At 45.4% G+C, this 21,162-nt stretch overlaps 1 protein-coding gene across 2 annotated transcripts in view; it reads right to left on the bottom strand.

The window, feature by feature from the left end:
* TRERF1 (transcriptional regulating factor 1) overlaps positions 1-21,162 on the bottom strand; it is a 240,263-nt gene that overhangs the window by 39,364 nt on the left and 179,737 nt on the right. The window contains exons 5-9 of one of the 2 annotated variants that reach the window (XM_082249773.1): positions 14,109-14,333; positions 12,616-12,985; positions 9,741-9,807; positions 8,027-8,163; positions 1,742-1,845 (exon numbers count right to left, since the gene is read on the bottom strand). In XM_082249773.1, the coding sequence (XP_082105899.1) occupies positions 1,742-1,845; positions 8,027-8,163; positions 9,741-9,807; positions 12,616-12,985; positions 14,109-14,333 (903 nt within the window). The remainder of the gene's footprint in view (positions 1-1,741; positions 1,846-8,026; positions 8,164-9,740; positions 9,808-12,615; positions 12,986-14,108; positions 14,334-21,162) is intronic. The other variant, XM_082249774.1, reaches the window with a different exon arrangement.

Raw genomic sequence — 21,162 nt, 5'->3', positions numbered from 1 at the left:
GAATGAAGGCTTTTAGGGAATGTAACTGGATCCAGGGCCTTTGCTTGTTTAAAAGCTACAATCAGAAAAGGGACATTGCTAATATCTTTACCAAAATTATAATTTTCTGGTAGTCTTGATGCATGCAAAAAATGAAGTTTGGTTACAACTTTTGATCCTTGTTCCTGGCCAGTTACATGAAAAGTACTGAAGCCATAAGATCAGTGAGGAAGCCAAGTAACTAGCATTTTCAGGAGATCAGCAATGGCAGCATTCCTACTTATTTATTTAGGAGATCAGCAATGGTGGCTTACATATTTATTTAAAAGAACAGGTGTCCTTTAACATACAAAGTTGAGGCAAATATCGCCAGCACACCAAGGATCTTTGAAATAGCATCCATAAGTTTAATGAAGTGATTACATCACAGCACAAAGTTGCAATGTTCTACCCTTCATCAGGCATGTAACTTGATGAAGGAAGGGGTCCTGCGTGACCCTAAATCAATGCAATTTTATCCTGTTATGTGATTGCTTCAATAAACTTTTGGACATTATTTCAAAGATCCTTGATGTGCTGGCAATATTTGCCTTAACCTTATTTGGATACTGCATCCCAGCAACCGGTCGCTGCAGCACGCACTTATTACAAAGTCATTTCCAGATACATGTGCAATGGGAATATTTTACTGGACTAACATACAAAGACGCCAACAGTGCAACACCTCAGTACATAAGTCTTGTATTTCTTTCTTCACATGACAAATAAAGCCAATGAGAGTGCCACTTGCACTGGGGCATTGGACAGTGAAATGGCAGTTGGCAGGGCTTATCTGTGATGTTGAAGAAAATCAGGCTCCAATGACAATATGAAGCTAAATCAGAGAGAAGCCCCGAGGCTGTTTTGAATATTACAGTTAATAGCAGGTATTTTGTGGTGTCCACTCTTAGGAAGAACATAGATGCAAATGGTTTTGGAAATGACCAAAGAATATGGCAGTACCATTATACAAATTCTCACTAAATGACATAAAATATCAAGAATATACTGGGGATGTTTGTGATTTATTTGCCATACTATCTCCCCTAGTACATAGTATCTTTCTACCTCCCTATTTTAAGCTAATTTTAATTGCACAATAAATGTGCAATGTTTAGAAGATATTCACCCTGCATGCAGTGACATCACCGCATGTGCTCTGAAGGTCCGGCATACCTTGCTGGAACCAAAGGAGGCGAACCCAAAAGAAAGACAGAGGGAAGATGTCAGCCCTCTTGGCTACAGCGCACTGCGGGAGGGCTTAATTCTAAGCTAAGTATTCCATAATGTGCTAGTACGTGATGCATACTAGCACATTATACAATTGCCTAACAGGTGTTTTTTTTTCTTTTTTAACAGCTGCGGTTTAGAACCACTTTAAGGCTTGGTTCACACTACGTCACTCCGACTTAGGGGGCGACCTGTGAAGTCGCGTGCAGCGCGACTTGCACGGACTTCATAAAATGTCAATGCAGGTCGCTCCAGGTCGCCCCGAAGTAGTACAGGACCCTTTTTCTAAGTCGGAGCGACTTGTGTCGCTCCTATTAGAACCGGTCCTGTACTACACTATGGGACGCGACGGTGCGTGACTTGTCAGACTGACCAAGTCGCCTGACAAGTCGTACCAGTGTGAATGGACACTAAAGGATCTTAAAAACATAATAGGCTAAGTTTATTTAAACTCCACATATAAACAATGGAAAGTAAAATAAAAATTTCTTACCATGATGTCCCCATTGGCGTCAAAGAGGGAATGCAGAGCATACTCCAAATTGGTTCCTCCGCCTGGCAATACACTGGAGCAGGACATGCTCAGGAACAACTCCACTGTACAAAAAGACAACATTCCATCAAAGACCAGCATAATGTACAAAGAGCAAATTTCATCCTAAAAACAGACAGGAGTGTTGCTTCAAGTTTAATTGTTACACAAGAAATACAGGGGAAGCCACTGTTGACCTCCCACTGCATGAAGGAAATTAAACTCAGAGGAACATTAGAATTCACAATTTGCAAGGTTGTTCCAAGCCAGGAAATATTAAAGTCAAAACATTAGCATAAAGCTAGGTGACTGAATGTTGGCCTCCATATTTCCCTCATTACAGATATTTTAGTACTTAGGTTTTTTCACATAACAAAATATACTAACCTTGCCAACTATGAAAATAAACTTATCACTACAGGGGCATCATGAGGGATTGTTGAAGCAGAGAGTAGTAATGGGTTAGTGAAGAAGACCTGCAAGGCCAGTCCTACCCTCTAAAGGGTACAGCTATTGACATGCTGTACAATATGTGGAAGTTATACATTACCATCAAGGAACCTTGTGAAGTGTGAATCTCACTCTAATTTATTAAAGTACGGACATTGCAACATATCTAAAAATAACAGCATTAAAAACCCACAAAAATGCACAAGGAAGGCGCAAGCAGCACAAAATTAACCCCCCACTGCTCAGTTCTGCCAGTGAACAAAGTCATAACAAAAAGTGGCCTCAGTTAGATATATTACCTAATATACATGGAAACCAACAAAGATCTATGCAAGTGCAGATCCTACTCTAATATAGTATATGAGTACATATCTAGAGATTAGTAAACTGAGAGCATGCTTATATACGCATTACCCCAATCTTGTACACGAGTCTTCAGTAAGTCCCATATTGGAGAATTATGATGCACACAAATTAATTTATACAGCTTGTGCACTGGGTAATATTACGATACTAAAAGTGAATTAACATTCAAATAGACTCTTTAAAATTTGATGTAATAAATAGATGCACTTAGACACTTACAGGGCCGGCCTTAGGTGATCAGGCGCCCTGTGCGAGCTAATCCCGTGGCGCCCCTTAAATCAGAGACCCCCGACACAGAGCCCCCTTACATCAGAGACCCCACACACAGAGCCCCCCTCCCATCAGAGACCCCCAACACAAAGCCCCCCTCACATCAGAGACCCCCCACACAGAGCCCCCCTCACATCAGAGACCCCCCACACAAAGCCCCCCTCACATCATAGACCCCCGACACAAAGCCCCCCTTACATCAGAGACCCCCCACACAAAGCCCCCCTTAAATCAGAGACCCCCGACACAGAGCCCCCTTACATCAGAGACCCCACACACAGAGCCCCCCTCACATCAGAGACCCCCAACACAAAGCCCCCCTCACATCATAGACCCCCGACACAAAGCCCCCCTTACATCAGAGACCCCCACACAAAGCCCCCTTCACATCAGAGACCCCCGACCCAAAGCCCCCCTCACATCAGAGACCCCCCCACACAGAGCCCCCCTCACATCAGAGACCCCCGACACAAAGCCCCCCTCACATCAGAGACCCCCCACAAGGAGCCCCCCTCACATCAGAGACCCCCCGACACAAAGCCCCCCTTACATCAGACCCCCCACTCCCCACGGAGCCCCGCACATCAGAGACCCCCTTACACAAAGCCCCCCTAACATCAGAGACCCCCTACACACACACACACAAAGCCCCCCTCACATCCTCACATCAGAGACCCCCCCACAAAAAGCCCCCCTTACATCAGACCCCCCCTCCCCACGGAGCCCCCCACATCAGAGAGCCCCCCCTTACATCACAGACCCCCCACAAAAAGCCCCCCCACACATAGCCCCCCACATGAGAGAGCCCCCCCTTACATCACAGACCCCCACACATAGCCCCCCTCACACAGAGCCCCCCCACACATAGAGCCCCCCCTTACATCACAGACCCCCCCTTACATTTTTTGAAGGAGAGAGATGTCACTTACTTTACTTTGTCTGCAGCTTTTTTTTTTTTCTTTAAACTTCCCGCCTACACATCCCCGGGAGTGTGGGCGGGCGGGAGGAGGAGAAGGGGCGGGGCGAGGAGGAGCTGACGATCTCTCCTCCCTCCCTGCACTTACGCCAGAGGAGAGATCGCCCCGCCCCTTCTCCTCCTCCCGCCCGCCCACACTCCCGGGGATGTGTGGGCACTGGGCAGGAAGTCAGCGTGGATTCGGTGGAAGGATCGGAGGCTGAGCTGTGTGAGAGATACACAGCTCGCCTCACTGCAGCAATAGGTGATCGAGGCACGGCTGCACAGCGGGAGGTAAGCGGTGGCCGCGGCCTGTGTTAACCCTGTCCAGGCCGCAGTCGCCGCTCACCTCCCGCTGTGCAGCCGTGCCTCGATCACCTATTGTTGCAGTGAGGCGAGCTGTGTATCTCTCACACAGCTCAGCCTGATCCTCTGCGAGCTGTGATGGCCGCACGGCGCCCTTGTTGCCCATGGCGCCCTGTGCGGCCGCACAGCTCGCACCCCCCAAAGGCCTGCCCTGGACACTTAGACCGCATTCACACTGCAGCGGCACGACTTCGGGGGCGACCTGTGAAGTCGCATGCAGCGCGACTTCGGCACGACTTGCACGGACTTCATAGAACGAATGTCTATGCAAGTCGCTCCAGGTCGCCCCGAAGTAGTACAGGAACCTTTTTCTAAGTCGGAGCGACTTGTGTCGCTCCTATTAGAACCGTTCCTGTACCACACAATGGACCACGACGGTCCGCGACTTGTCAGGTTGACCAAGTCACCTAACAAGTCGTATTAGTGTGAATGGTGACTTAGGCTCCATGTACACGGGACGTTGTAAATGGCCGTTTAGGAGAAGTTGGGCGTTTTTTTTAGAAGCCCCTGAACCCATCTACATTTTATCTTATCTGTCCATGTACACAGGGTCGTTTACAGTCATTTGCAGGCAGTTGAGTTCAGGGACGTTTTTTGGAACGCAATTATTTGCGTTCGAACGTGTGTTTCCCGGCGTTTGAAACGCAGAAACACGGCTGAACATGACCAAACGTGACCGAACGTGATGAACATACGTTCAGCCACGTTATACGTTTTTTTTCTTCCATTCAAAATCAATGGTTTCCTATGGGAGCCTATTGATTTGAATGGAAGTCGCATCCGACTTGCGGCACGACTTGCGCTGTGAGAATCTTAAGGGGGAACTCCACGCCAAAAATGGGAAAAAAACGGCGTGGGGGTCCCCCCCAGGTTCAAAACCAGGCCCTTCGGGTCCGGTATGGAATTTGAGGGTAGCCCCCCCCAAAATCCATACCAGACCCTTATCCGAGCACGCAGCCCGGTAGGGCAGAAAGGGGGAGGGGACGAGCGAGCGGCACCACCCCCCCCCGCTGGACCATACCAGGCCACATGTTCTCAACATGGGGGGGGGGTGTTGGTGCTTTGGGTCTTCCGATGACGTCACCGGGAGGCCCCGCACCCTTATGTCACAGATTACGTCATCTGTGACATAAGGGGGCGGGGCCTCCCGGTGACGTCATCGGGAGGCCCCACCCCTAATGGCTATATAACAAGCTACCGGTGACTGGCATAATCCCCGGAAACATCGTCGGAGGAGGACCGGAGGAAGAAGAAGAAGACCAGAGGAGGCAAAAGAGCAGAAGATTGGACAGCAGAAGAGTGGACAGCAAAAGAGCAGAAGACCAGAAGAGCGGAGAGGGAGAAGACCAGAGCAGGAGAAGACCGGATGAAGATTTTTAATAAACTTTCCAAAACGTCTCCTGTCGTTATTTACACATACACTGCCTTTTATGGGGTGAATGGGTAGGGGTACAGTGTGCCCCCCATACCCATTCACATAGGGAGGGGGTCCGGGATCTGGGGGGCCCCCTTGTTAAAGGGGGCTTCCAGATTCCGATGAGCCCCCTGCCCGCAGACCCCCACAACCACCGGCCAGGGTTGTGGGGATGAGGCCCTTGTCCTCATCAACATGGGGGCAAGGTGCTTTGAGATGGGGGGTGCAGAGCTCCGCCTGCCCCAAAGCACCAACACCCCCCCATGTTGAGGGCATGTGGCCTGGTATGGTCTAGGGGGGGTGGGGCCGCTCGCTCGTCCCCTCACCCTTCCTGCCCTACCGGGCTGCATGCTCGGATAAGGGTCTGGTATGGATTTTGGGGGGGACGCCATGCCGTTTTTTCAGCGTGGGGCTACCCTCAAATTCCATACCGGACCCGAAGGGCCTGGATTTGAACCTGGGGGGGACCCCCACGCCGTTTTTTTCCCATTTTTGGCGTGGAGTTCCCCCTTAAGATTCTCACAGCACAAGTCGCGCCGCAAGTCGGATCATCCTGATCCGACTTGCGGTGCGACTTCCATTCAAATCAATAGGTTCCCATAGGGAACCACTGATTTTGAATGGAGGCAGAAAAAACGCTGCTAAAAGCAACGTGGCCAAACGTGCAATAACACCAATGGAAAAGGCTACTGAAAGCACGTTTAACAGCTGCTTTTTCCCGGCGTCAGAACTTGCTTTGCAGCACGTTTTTTCTAACGTCCCATGTACATGGAGCCCTAGGGGTTTATTTACTAAAGATAGAGAGGGCAACATTAGTCACAATTCTGCAGAGAACCCAATCAGCTTCCAGGTTTTAATGCTAAAGCCTAATTAAACAAGCTGAGGTTAGAAGCGGATTGGTTTCTCTGCAGAATTGTGGCTAATTTTGCCCTCTCTAGCTTTAGTAAAAGGAAAAACTTAGCCTGCAAATTGTGGTCGTAAATGGGGAATGAAACCCTTCCTCAATATTCAAAGTCTATCTTTATTCCTAGAGGCCTCAGTATAGTGAAGGTGTCAAGGGTGCAGTGTGATGACACCATCCTGGACTTAATAATTAGCCTCAGAACCTACTGTAGTTCCTGTAACAGAGGTTTTCAGTTATCTATGATTGTTCTAAGGTCATTGGAAGCTCCCACAAGCATCCAAATCATTGGTGGACCACACATCATCTTCAATGTTGGCAGTAGGGATTATGGCACACACCTAATCCAGTGACTTTTAATACTGTATAGGATAAATATTTTTGCATAACATACTGATATTTAAACAATGTCTGAAAAAACTCAAAAAAACAGAACATAGGAGTCACTATAGTTATATATTACAGTCAATCAATTCATTTATCAGTAAAAAACATAAATCAAAATAAACAACATAAAGAACTGTTTACCTTAGTCCCAAAAAAGTCCACCATATAAGTGTGTATAGAAAATTCCACCATTAGGCTCCATGTACACGGGACGTTGTTAAAAGTCCCTTAAATGATGGAATTTTTTTTTTAGGACATTTAAAACGTCTGTTGTGTCGCGTTTGCACCCGCGTTTAGCGGGCAATGCGTTCGATCGCCTTTTTGCATTTGAAATGCCGGGAAACACACGTTTGAATGCAAATAATTGCTTTCCAAAAAACGTCCCTGGCCTGTAAATGACCCAGTGTACATGGACAGATAAGATAACATGGAGGTGGGTTCAGGGGCTTCTGAAAAAAATGCCTAACTGCTCCTAAACGGCCATTTACAACGTCCCGTGTACATGGAGCCTTAGTCTCCACAAGTTATCCTCAAACTATCTTCCAGTGTGCTTTGCTCGTGGTGACCACTCCCCAAGTGCAGTATATCTAACTCACCAGAAATAATTGCCTCATATCAGAAAATTGTTTACGGTACTGCACTATTGCTAGTTCTTCCTTTTTTATGGGTAATTACTGGATGGAGAGTATTTAAAGTGACATCACTACTTGAAGCAGGAGGATCGCTTGAATGCTGGGAGCAAACCACAGTAACAAAGTGATTTCTGCCGATCATCCTTGATGGAAGACAATAATTTCTGGTGAGTGAGATATACTGCACTAGGTGAGTGCTCACCACGAGCACTGATCATCTGTTTCTTTAAAAATTTGCAAGCTTTAAACAATATCTGAAAAATTCAAAGGAGCAGCAACACCATAATAGGTTTTGCAAATATTTTTTTCTATGTCTTTTTTTGGTTCTTCACTTTTTGTTATTTTTGCCACATTTTTTATTTAGTTCTTATAAGATTTTTCATTGCCTATTTGGCGCAGTGTAATTTTGGGTTTTAATGTGCTGATGATGTTACATGTTAATAGTAAAACAAGTTGCTGGAGTAGGTATCCTTCGGAGACTTTCCTAAATTGTTAAGGCTCTAACCTTTTTGCTGTGACTCCTCCTTCTCTAGATCTGGCAAAGGCTTCCACACCAGAGTGGCTTTGTGCATCTCCTTCATTGATGACCGACACTGGAGAATTGGGATCGCTGCCTGGAATCTTGATCCAATATTAATCCTCCTTAAAATATAACAGAATAACTCCATGTAAGACATTAGAAGCTGCTGTTAGCGGTCTAATTGCTCCCCCCTTTGTATAGCCTTAAAATGGTTTGGATTGAAAGAATAGGCAATAAAAACAGAACCTGATGAGCTTACAGGGCAAAGCAGCCCAACCTTAGAGTTCTATTTAAAAGGAAAATCAGTATTCACTCTCCTACTTCACTCCAATTGCTCCTCAGCTGCGCCTATATTCTACCTATATCATGAAGAGCATTATGTGTAAACACTGATGTCCAGCAGTGTGTTCTTGGAATGAAGCGAGCATTCCTATATAGGGAGACAACCATGTCACATGACCTATCAAAGCCATGTGACAAAACTTCCTCCTTCTCCCAACACTTTTTCTTCTGTATCCTTTAGAGCAGTGGTCTTCAAACTATGGCCCGGGGGGGGGGGGGGGGGGGTTGCAGCCCTTTGCTTTCCTTTATTCGACCTTTGTGGCACTGTTCTATTCATTGACACCAATGATATGACACTATTCTATCCACTGACACCAACAATGGGGTACTTTTCCTCCCACTGACACCCACGATGTGGCACCTTTCCATCGGCTGACACCAATGATGGGGCACTATTCCTTCCACTGACACCAATGATGGGCCATTATTCCATCCACTGACACCAAAGATGGGTCACCATTCCTTCCACTGACACCAAAGATGGGGAACTATTCCTCACACTGACAACAAAGACAGGGCATTGTTTGCTCCCACTTATAGAGATTTTCTACATTTACCACTGACCACAGTCCTGCCCCCCTAAAGCCTGAAGGACAATAACGTAGCCTTTTGTTTAGAAAGTTTGGAGACCCCTGCATTAGAGCCTTGAAGCAAGACAGGAGACATTCAAATTTTTTCCTTGCTATTGAAGGAACGCATGGTGGTGAACTTTGCTGGTTTTGAGCATTGCTCTTCTGTGCTGGGGGTATGCGCCCTCGGTGACCCCAACACTGTAACCGAGTGCTCGCCAACAGCTTCTGGTCACTGTTTATGATCTGGGGCCAGTAGGACAAGCTTCTGACTTAAAAGATTGCTGTGACAGTCAATCACAGTAGTCACATGATTGGGAGCCCGCCTACTGACTTCCATTGTTAAAAGCCCCCCATAGGGCAGGTGGGAGCAATTTTGTATCACTTGCCCCTGCCTTTTGGATTGTAAGCTCGCAAGAACAGGGCCCTCCTAACACTCTTGTCTTGTACTATGCTGTAACTCTTCTGTCTCCCTTATTTTGTGGAGTGCAAAATAAATCCTGTAAAAGAATAATAATTTTTGGAAAATATGATACTGTTATGATGGCTTTGAAATAAATAACATGGTAATGAGTATTATCTTTTTTTTGGTCTTTATTGGTTTTTCTCCTATGCTCATACAGAGGTATGAAAATTCTACCTGCTGGTAATTCTCTTCTGTTAGACTACTTTCAACTCACTGCATCTGCTTCTACTGCATACAGTTAACAATTACTGTACACTAACAGGTTTGATAATTAGATGTAATATATAGACACATAGAAGTATAAAAGTATAGTATTTCTTACGGTTCAACATCAACAGTGTATTCTCCAGGCCCAGGAGTTACAGTCGCACCAGTTCCATCAATGCTATCTAATGAACAAACATATCATTATACACAGATGATGACATCAATGGACGCCTGCATTGTCAACACATTTCAATATCAACTACAGCTTCCAAGCCTTCTCAGTAATTGGGGTCAGGTTGTGGGAGTACTGGGCTTCTTAACAAAATAAAAGTCACCACCCTGTGACCACTATCATTTTGTTAGAACCTGCAACATCAAGGATAACTATATTGCTAGGCTGGATATTTGGCTGGTAAGGACACAGCGTTCCATGGGTCTTCTGAGCTTGCCAATTGGCTTGCTCAATAACATTTTATGGCAATGTTTCCTGTGGCTAATACATTAAAGCAAACCTCTCATAAGAGGAATATTGGGTTTGTCCCTTCTGACCTCCTTTTGAAAAGACAGTCTCCCGTTTTGATACATTCTGAGTCACTGACCTGGAACAAGTAAGCAGATCCGGAGAGTTAACCGGTTAATGTATACTTATTATGGGTCACCTGCTAAAAGTATTAAAACCAGAGGGTCAGCACAGTGGCCGAGCTAGACTTTTTAAAACAGGGGTGGCAAGGTATTCCCCCCCCTTACGTCAACACCGGTGATGGGGCACTGCCCCCCCCCCCACGTCAACACCGGTGATGGGGCACTGTTCCCCCCACCCCCTGGCAACACCAGAGATGGGGCACTGTTTGGGAATAAAATCAGTGAAAGTAACACTTGCAGGGCACATAATGCTCCCAGTACTTTTATACCAAAACTTTTTTTTTTTTTTTAATTAAATAATATAATAAACGCTTATCCAGATAAAATAGTTAATATTCCTTATAAAGTGCAATATTATAATAGAAAAATAAGTGAATAAAAACGTCCGGGTCAGCCAGAGATATAAAATTGGTAGCATAGAAAGACCCACTATATGTGCTATACGGACGATTTTAATCAATTATTTTTCTATTATAATATTGCACTTTATAAGGAATATTAACTATTTTATCGTGATAAGTACCTGTATATATTCTGTTTTTTGGCACGCTGCATTGATTCTTGCATGGACACTGTACAGCTATAGCGCTGTAAGGGGCAGCTCGGCACTCACGTGATCGGCTGCTGCTTTTCTCCTCTCTCTCCTCCCTCGATCTGATTCACTCCCTCACTGATGTCAGCAAGAAGGCGGAGAGGAAAGGAGGAGAGAGTGGGCGGTCACGTAAGCGCCGAGCTCTGAGACACAGTGTGTGCAGCCGGCGGCTTTACAGAGGAGACGGCGCTGACAGGCGGGGAAAGTCCAGAACGCAGCGCAACTAATCGACGGAGCAACTAATCGATAATGACAATCGTTGACAACGACTTTCATTATCGATTTCGTCGATTAGTTGTTTCAGCCCTAAATCAAACAGTGTAATGTTTTCAGCGGGGTGGCAACAGGGGTGGCAAGGACTTCGTCTGGGTTGGCAATTGCCACCCCAGCTAGCCCTCTGGCTCCGCTACTGGGTCAGCATGACATCTTCCAGTGTTTACCATAATTTAACACAATAATTTCCCCTCCAATAACCCAATGTAACCACAGTGTCCCCTTACATATTCCTTCATGCAGAGAACCAAACACTTGATGGCACACGTATCTCCACACACCCATGAGATAAAATATTCTAAGGTAACATAGAATCCAGCCTAGGTTCCCCTTTTATCTCCACCAGGACATGGTCAGTTACAGTGAATTCAAACAGGTGAACCTTTGATGTCCATACCACTGTTACAGATCTAATCACTAGTGCATGTAGACTAAATATTTTGGATCTCTCTCTATGGACATACTGCATTGTGTGTTGTGTGCAGCTATGTATAGGACAAGGGTGTGGACATTTTTATTACTTTTGGTTGTTTTTATTTAATCCCAACTGAATATTCAGTCTAAACCAGCTACATGCAATTCAATTGCATCAGAAAAAAAAGGTTTGCAAAGTTTTACAATGTTTTTTTTTCTTTAGTAAGCAGTCAAAGCCTACCCCTGCCAGCATGCTGCTGAAAAGGACCCTTGCAGTGGTCTTTCTCCAGAGGTTCTTCTGCTTACTGTGAACCCATACAAGAACTAAGGGTGCCGCTCTGGTAGGTCCTCGTCTGCTGTCAGCCACTGGAGGTGCAGGCAGGGAAAGAACTCATCTCCGCTCCGTAAATATCAATTAGGGGAAGAAAGAAAGTCCCAAAAGCTGCACGTCAACAAAATCACTGTGTAAGAAGTAGGAGCAGCCTCAGCCTAGACTTCATCCAGGCTAGGCCTCCGATGTGTTTCGCCCCGCGGGGTGTGTAGCCTGGATGGAGACGAGGCTGCTCCTAATTTTTACATAGGAGTTTTGTGATTTGCAGCTTTCAGGAGTTTCTTTCTTCCTTTATTGATGTCTCCTGCTTAGTCAAATTAATAGCTCTGTAATCTGCAAAGCACATGCTTCGTGAAGTTTGGAGAGCTCTAGCTCTGACTAAGCAGGGGGTTTGTCAGACCACTGCAGACAAACCACTGCTTCCACACAAAGAGAAAGAATCCTTCTCTGGACTTTAAAGAATACCTCAAAGAATGAAATGACTTTAAACACTTACTTTGGGTCTACTTGGCTTAAACAAATGTTTCAATTTCACTATCAGCCACATGGAGTTGGCATCTGATTAATTTGTTTGACTCAAGCTGGTCCAAAGTAAATCTTTAAAGTAATCCCATTTTCAGTGAAAATTCCTCTTGCTTGTCCATTTTTTGGCTATATAGAAAGGGTCTGAAGTAATGACCTTCCTATAGATCCAACTGGAAAACCAATTTAATGCATGTTTGAAAATAGAATACTTACTGGAGCGACAAAGCAGCACTCTTGGAGTGGGCGTCAGAGGTGTGAGAGGGAGGTGGGCATTATGCGCAGCTGTGATGACACTACTGAAGAGTCCTGAACCCTGGCGCACTGGGCTGAGCATTGGAGGCGGCGTGTAGGTGGGCAGCTCCTGGGTTCCCAGCAGAGTCTCTCCAATGATGCGTGGAGAGCGGAGCTGGCTTTGGTACAATGTTGCTCCTGAGTGAGATGCATTCCCATTGAAGGAAGGAGGTGGTATGAAGAGAGGCTCAGGCCTATGGCGATATTTTCTTCTTTCCTGGTGAGGTTTGGTGTGATCTTCTGGTTTACTCAATTTCATACCAGATTGATGATGTGGTGTTCTGATCGTTTCCTAAATATGAGTTTACAACATTTATAAGATGAGCCTTAATTTTATATACCCTAAATGCTGAAATTATATTTCCCTCATGAATGTCCACCAGTGTATAGTGACTGATTTGGTATCACTCCGAGGAATCTACTTCTGGAGAACTGTAGACCTCATGAAAATAAGAAGAACCTATAATGTTCTGCATGGCAACCAGTCAAACTCAAAAAGTCATATTTTTTAAACATCTTTGCAGATGAGAATATAAAATGAGAAAATCTGATTGGTGGTTCTTCCTTCAGACATTATTTTGCATAAGGGCAGCTAGAGCTGGCAAAGTTTAATAGGGGGCTATTCAAAACTACCTTTGCTGCACTATAATCCCAGACAGTGAATCATCCCTGCCTGAGTTCTACCCTGCTGGACTACAGAACAACTCATTCTTATATTATAGAGAGGACTAGATGGGGAGGCATGTGTAGTCCATCTGGGGGAAACCAGACACGACTGACAGAACTGCTTGGATATTGAGAGCAGTAGAGGCATTGTGCTGTCTGTTCACTACAGGAAGTTAGCTTAATTTTATTATCTGACTGATGTGCATTGTAGAAAAAGAGATTCAATCAATAACTTCCAATCCTATCCTCCAACAATTGGTTGAACTCCACTTCCTTATGTGCGGCATATCGATCCATTGGGTTGTCAGCTACAAACCAATTGTCTCTATTGGGAGACATCGATCAGAAAAGATATTGATCATTTATCAAAACATGTATGGCCACATTAGACTACCCTGCCCACACAGTGATACACTGTTGTGTCATTTCACTTTAGAAAGAACAGTGTTGTCACCCTGTTAAAGGAAGTGACAAAAATGGGATTTATTGGCAGGATTGACAGGTAATAGCTATGTTTTGGGGGACTCTAATGTTAATACTATTGACAAACTGAAGAATAAAAGTCACTTTTTCCCATAGTTCCAAATCGAATTCCCATAATGTATGTCGTCACATGCAAGGTCAAAACATATTTTTAAAATGTGGCAGATGTAAAAAATTTTCAGGCATGATTTAAGTGACAAAACATAAGCCTAAAAGTCACACAAACAACACATAACACAAAGAAGCAGGCAGGTAGAAGCACTCACAGAAGAGGCGCATGAGCTGACCACTTTTGGAGAGGACGGCGGGGTAAAAGTCATCCTCGTTAAGATGGGCATTTCGTCATCGGATGCACAGCCCTCAAGCTTCTCTGCTTTGCTGCCGGGCTGTGCATTAGGCTCTGGAGGCGCAAGCTTTACAGGCACAGAGACAGGCATAACGATGAGGGTGAGGTTCTCCGCCTCGCTAGACTGCGACTTCTCCCCTTCCTCCTGTATGGATAATTACAAACGTTCAACCTGGAACACCTTCTGTCCTCAACACACCGACTACAGCCTTGTGAGTAAAACCTTCATGCAAGAATGGCATTAGTACTACTGGGCCTCATGACCAAACATGTCTGAAATAGGAACTGTAACCTGTAACCTACAGCAGCCAGGTTCCATTTCAGTATGGGATAATAAAAAGGAAGAATCTGATTGTTTCCCATGGGAAACAAGATTATTTATTTCAGACACTAACGAGTCATGAGGCCCAGAATATTAGCAACAGTGGAGCATTTCATGTCAGTGATACAAAAATAATATCATACTCCAGACCAGCCTTTTTCAACCTTTCCAACACAGAGGAACCCTTCAAATAACTTTCCAGGCTCAGGGAACCCCTGCTAAAAATTACTTTATCTGCAACTCACGATACATAATGGTATCATGGTCAGTGGGAAGAATGCTCGTTACACTTGAGGTCCTTGGGAAGAATTAACCCCTTACAGATAGCTAAAAAGATTAATGGTGTCAGTGGGAACTTATCAAAGAGGCAGAAATTGCTCGATGCTCAAGAGAATCACTAGCAACATCTGGAGGAACCCTAGTTGAAAAAATCTTGCTCTAGAAGTAGCATTTCATTTGGAACCCTCCCTACATTCAAATGTACAAACCGGAGCATGGCCATGTTTTCTGGACAACTCTGTCAACTGATGTGGTCACCCTCTCTAGCATCCACATTTCTGTCTCTATGAATACCTCCTCAAATAAATCTCTTGAAGACTTGATGGCAAGATCTCCACACCTTAAAACCAACATACCAGGTTTGTGTGCATTTAATGTAATCAATCTCTAACCTCTACCCGTGGGGGGGGGGGGGGGGGGACAGGTACTGAACTAAAATTCAGAGATCCGATTTGTAAAATTTTCTTCCAACTGAGTCCTGATTTGCATGTTTGTGTGACGAATCACAGCCCCCTCCTCTTTAATCACAAACCCATTCGGCCATCAGATCCTCTTTCTGCCCTCCATTCACAGCAGTGTCCTCAGCCACCCTTTATGTCACCCCCCCCCCCCACAGCAGTGTCCTCTGTACCCCCCTTCACATTACTGCCCCCACAGCGGTGTCCTCTGTCCCCCCCTTCCCATTACCCCACACAGAATTGTCCTCTGTCCCCCCCCAGCGATGTCCTCTGTCCCCCCTTCACATTACTGCGCCCACAGTGTTGTTCTCTGCCCCCCCCCTTCACATTAACCCTCCACAGAGATGTCCTCTGTCCCACCTTCACAATAATCCCCTACAGTGATGCCCTTGCCCCCCCCCCCCTTACAATAATCCCTAACAGCAGTGTCCTCTGTCACCCTTCACATTACTGCACCCACAGCATGTCCTCCCTTACAATACTGCCCCCACAACGGTGTTCTCTGCCCCAACTCACATCTCAGCCCATTTTCACATGACTGCCCCCCCAAAGTTGTGTTCTCCCTCACATTTCAGCACCCAAAGCAATGTCCTCCCCCAATCAAAGCCATCGTAGCAAACTCCTCTGCCCATTTGCTCTTCTACTTACACAGAGGAAAGTGGGAGCTTCAAGCAGGAGCTGGCTATTCCCCCAAACTACCGCTGCTAACATTCTCAGCAGTGTGAAGAGCGGCAGGCTATGCAGTTCTGAACGGAGAGCAGGAGTGGCCAAAGCTAACTTTTCTTCTTAACAAGCTGATGATTGGTTGCTAAGACCACCCTAGGTTCTGTCAACCACTCACCTGCTGGTTACCTTGGAAAGTTAACTACTGCAACTCTCTCTCCCACCTGCCATTCAGAGCTGTATTGCCTGCCGCTCTTCACTCTGCTGAGAATGATAGCGGCTGAAGCACGGGGTAAAGGCCAGTTCCCATATGGTGGGACTGCAGCGATCCAGCGAGGACAGCAACTTCGTCCAGATCCAGACTGCGATCCGCCATTTAGTGATGCCCGCTCTACCCCTTGCTTCCAACATGCAACTTTGTCCCTGTGAAAGTGATGTGAAATGTATTCCAGAAGCGTCACAGGCTAAGGTTGAGGTCGTTTATTTTTTCTGGGAGATCTGTTTGCCTACAAATGGATTTTAAAAGCCATCTGAGTTGGAATGGCAGGGGGCCTGAAAACAAAGTGCACCTATGGAATGGGCTGCTTTAATATGGAGTTGTCCCCTTCTCTTTAAGGTTATAACTCCCCTTGAGGCTCCAATTTTCTGGAAAGCCTTTGCACCAAATTTGTAATGTGTCTGTGGGAAATTTTGACTGTTCTGTCAAAAGGGCATTTGTGAATTCAGGTACTAATTTGGGATGAGCTCACTATCAGAATTCCAAATCAGAAGGGTTAAGGCTCTGTTCATGTTATCCTAGTTCCTTCACATGTCCTTATGGAGCTGGCTTTGTGGCACAGTCAGCCTAGTTCCTTCACGTCTTTATGGAGCTGGCTTTGTGGCACAGTCAGCCTAGTTCCTTCAGTGTCTTTATGGAGCTGGCTTTTTGGCACAGTCATGCTGGTACAGAAAAAAAGGCTTCCCCAAACTACAACGTATTACAGCACAGTTGGACGTGCACAATTATCTAAAATGTCTAGTATGCTGTAGCATTAGGAGCACCCTTCACCAGAAACACCTAAACTCAATGATTTTGATATTTGTGATCTCAGTTACTGATGTTAGATTAGAAGAACTGGCTCATAATCAGCATTTCAATTCATCTAAAAGGTGTTCAGTAGGGTTGAGGTCAGGGCTCTGTTCAGCTCATTCTAGTTATTCCACCCCAAACCTAGCAAACCATGTCTTTATGGAGCGGACTTGTGAAACAGTCATGATGCAACAGAAAAGAATCTTCCCCAAACTATTACAGCACAATTGAAAGTGCAAAATTATCTAAAATGTCTAGTATGCTGTAGCATTATCATCACTCTTAACTGGAGACAAGTAAACTCAATGATTTAGATCCACAGTGGTCTCCAAACTGTGGCCTGGGGGCAGATGTGGCCTTTTGCTTGCCTTTATCTGGCCCTGGGGGTATCCAATTGATACCAACAATGGGGCATTATTACTTCTATTAAAACCAATGGTGAGGCACTGATATCTGGGCATTTTCTACTCCCACTGGTCACAGTCTGGACCCCCTAAAGCCTGATGGAAAGTAAACTGGCCCTTTGCTTAGAAAGTTTGGAGACCCCTAATTTAGATAAACATTATCATCTGTATAAGCACACTAAAGGCCCGTACACACGATATGAAAATCTGAAGGGTAAATTCGTCTGACGACCGATCTGCCGATTTTTGGATTGTTAGTATGGTGCTTTCATGCTTTCGACAGCCAACTCCGACTTTTCGGCTGACAAAATCCTGATGTGCAGGCTATAAAATTTTTGTTGTCCGTAATACAACGTCCGATTTCCATCTCATTAGTACAGATTTTGACAGAAAAAAATCTTAAGAGCAAGACTAGGCATGCTCAGAGACGAAAGAACACATATAAGGCAATCCAACACATGACATCACTTCTGAAGTAGAATTCTGTTGTACGGGAATATTCGTATGAAAATAACCTCTTCACTTTCCACATCAGACTAGCATGCTACAAAAAACAGACGACAGATCGTTCGATAATCTTATTGTGTGTACGAGGCTTTACTGCACACAAGCAATATATTCAGATTAGAACAAATATACTGAATAATGCAATGAAACAATGTCACCACATTGCAGGATGTCAAGAAATATTTCAAAATGTCCCACATTCTAATATAATTAAAGAATGTTGAAATTTCCAAAGTAACATAACATGCATACTTTCAAACAAAAGCGACACCTGGACATGCAAGTTCAACAAAACGCTTCCAGTAGTTTTATATAACAATGATGTCTACATACAAACAAACTATAAATGGCATAGCATAAAGCAAGCACACAGCAAGCAAGCATTGCTATTAACTCCTTCACTGGTGTGTTGAAGAAACCAAGTGAGCTTATCAAGGTGAATCCCTCTTCAAGCAACTTCCTGGTAATGCCGAGCAGATGGAAAAACACTGTAATAATCAATTTTGCTGCCAAATTCATGCTGCCTCTACTGACTAATCATCTGGAAAATACATTGTTTTGGCATCTTTTAATGCAAAGTATATCTATCAATTCCTCAAACATGTTAGACTGAGTACAACAACCACCTTCACATGTGACCCGGAAGCTCCAAACCCATGAGGTGCATTAATACAGTATGTGTATGAAAAATTGGATTTTTGACTTACTGTAAAATATATTTCTCTGATGTAAAATATATTTCTCTGATGTTCATTTATGGACACAGCTCTTACCTTCCTGACCATTGGGTTATACTGCCTCCTACAGGAGTAAGACACTAAGCAGGAAAAAGCTTGACTACGCCTATGGGGCAGTCCCAGGGGGTATACTTCCACTCCCAGCTATAGGCACTCAGTTTTGTTACAAGCAGTGTCAGAAGAAAAACAACTCAACAGAGGTGTGGGTGCTGTGTCCGCCAATGAACATCAGAGAAATGGATTTTACGGTAAGTCAAAAATCACATTTTCTCTTTTGTTCATTGACGGACACAGCTCTTTATCTTCTTGACCATTGGGACTTCCCAAAGTAGTGTCAAACATGAGGGGTGGGAACAGCAAGAAAAAATTCAAGGCTAAACTGTAGTCAACCAGGTAACATGGAGCTAACCCATAAACAGGAGCTCACCTGAAAAAAAAACAATACACCCTCAAAGAGGACCAGGTCTTCTAAACAGCAGCCAGCAAAACCTTGCAGCCAAAAGAAGCACCGACAGATGTCAACACATCCACCTTATAAAACTTTGTGAAAGTGTGCCCAGACGACCAGGTGGCTGCCTTGCAAACCTTAATTACTGATGCCTGATGATGGAAGGCCCAGGAGGCACTAAGCGCCTGAGTAGAGTGAGCCTTAACAGGGTAAGGAGGAACCTGACACCCTAACTAAATAGGCCTAAATCACTGTCTGATCCATCTGGAAATGGTCGCAGCAGAAGCGGCCAACCATTTCCGAGGTCCATCCGTGAGTACAAATAGAGAGTCTGACTACCTAAAAGACTCCGTAGCTGCCAGGTACACCCCAATTGTCAGAACCACATCCAGGGAATGCCAGACAATTTCCTTAGGATGCTTAGGCCCAGGACATAGGAAAGGCAACACAATGTCTTCATTCAAATGGAAATCAGAGACGACCTTTGGAAGAAACGACGGACAGGGACGAAGAACCACCTTATATCTGTGAACCACCAGGTAAGGTGAATGAAAAGACGCCAGCTCAGACACCCTGCGTGCAGCAGTAATAGCCACCAAAAAGGCCCCTTTCTGGGACAACGTAAGCAGGGGAACCTCCCGAATATTTTTGAAGGAAGGTTTCTGGAGAACAGACAACCAAACTGAGGTCCCACAGCGGCAATGGGGACTGCACTGAAGGAGCCAAATGTCGAACTCCCTGGATAAAAGGTACGCACCAAGGAATGTATGGCCAACGGACATTAAAAGAAAAACCGCCAAGGCCGAAAACCTGGCTCTAGATGGTACTTAAGGCCAGGCGCTGCTCAACCCCTGTTGGAGGAAAGTTAAGATCCGAGCCACCGAAAAGGAGCGAGGGAGAACCCCAAGAGACTTACACCACACAATATACATCTTCTAAGTTTGATGGTAGATCATTCTATAGGTAGATTTCCTAGCCTTTAACAGCGTAGGAATCACCGATTCAGACAAACCTCTATCCTTCAGCACCTGGCTTTCAACGGCCAAGCTGTTAAAGCCAGCAACTGTAAAGCAGGATGGAAGATTGGCCCTTGGGACAGCAGATCATCCCTGAGACGAAGTCTCCAAGGAGCATCGGCGACCAGCCGTACCAGATCGGCGTGCCAAGACCGGCGAGACCAGTCTGGAGCTACTAGAATGACAGGAATCCCTTCTGCCTCGATCCTGCAGAGGAGTCTTGGCAAAATTTTGAGAGGGGGGAAGGCATAAATAAAACGATACTGACTCCAAGAAGCCACTAATGCATCTGTGGCGTCAGCCAGAGGATCCCGAGACCGTGCCACAAACCTCTGTACCTTACTTGGAATGTGTACAGCAGAGAGGGCTGGAACGAAGTGGTCTGCCCACCTTAGAATGCCAGCTACTTCCTGAGCCACTAGGACACTTCTTTTGTGCCTAGAGGTCCAGAATTGGAAGTACCTTGCCTTCCTTCCTGGGAACTGTAAAGAGGCTTGAGTAAAACCCCTGAAAACATTCCAAAGTTGGAACCGGAAGAATCACCCCTTGAAGTAACAAGTCTTGCACTGCCCCAAAGAGACCCCGTAAGCAATCTGGGGACAAGTGTAGGTTGGAAGGGAAGAACATTTCTGGAGGATAAGACTGAAACTCGATCTTGTAGCCGGACCAAATTATTTAGTGGACCCACTTGTCCTGTACCAAGGAGTTCCACGGATCCGTAAACCAGCAAAAACTTCCCCCCACCCCAGCAACGGGTGAGGGCACCCCTTCATGCAGAGGAAGCGTTGTCTGCAGGTCGGGAAGAGCCCGCTCAAGGCTTGCCAGACCAGGAGGTCCTCATGGAACCTCCGTCCAGTGGGGCTATGTCACGGCCGACCTAATGCTGAGCTGAGGCCTACGCACGCTTGATGACCAAACTGGGGGGGCGCTCTGGATCTATATTATCCAGTCTGTCGCCCAGTCCGGCAGGTGATTGTAGAGTTCACAGGAACAAAATAACAAAGATAGGAAAAAGTTCCATTTAAAATGACTTGCTAGGAACTAGGTCCTTACTCCTGACTAGGCAGAAAA

Source organism: Pelophylax lessonae, assembly GCF_965119305.1.
Source record: "Pelophylax lessonae genome assembly, chromosome: 3".
NCBI lineage: Eukaryota > Metazoa > Chordata > Amphibia > Anura > Ranidae > Pelophylax > Pelophylax lessonae.
Note: the sequence above shows the minus strand (reverse complement) of the source record. Positions and strands in the feature narration are given on the sequence as shown.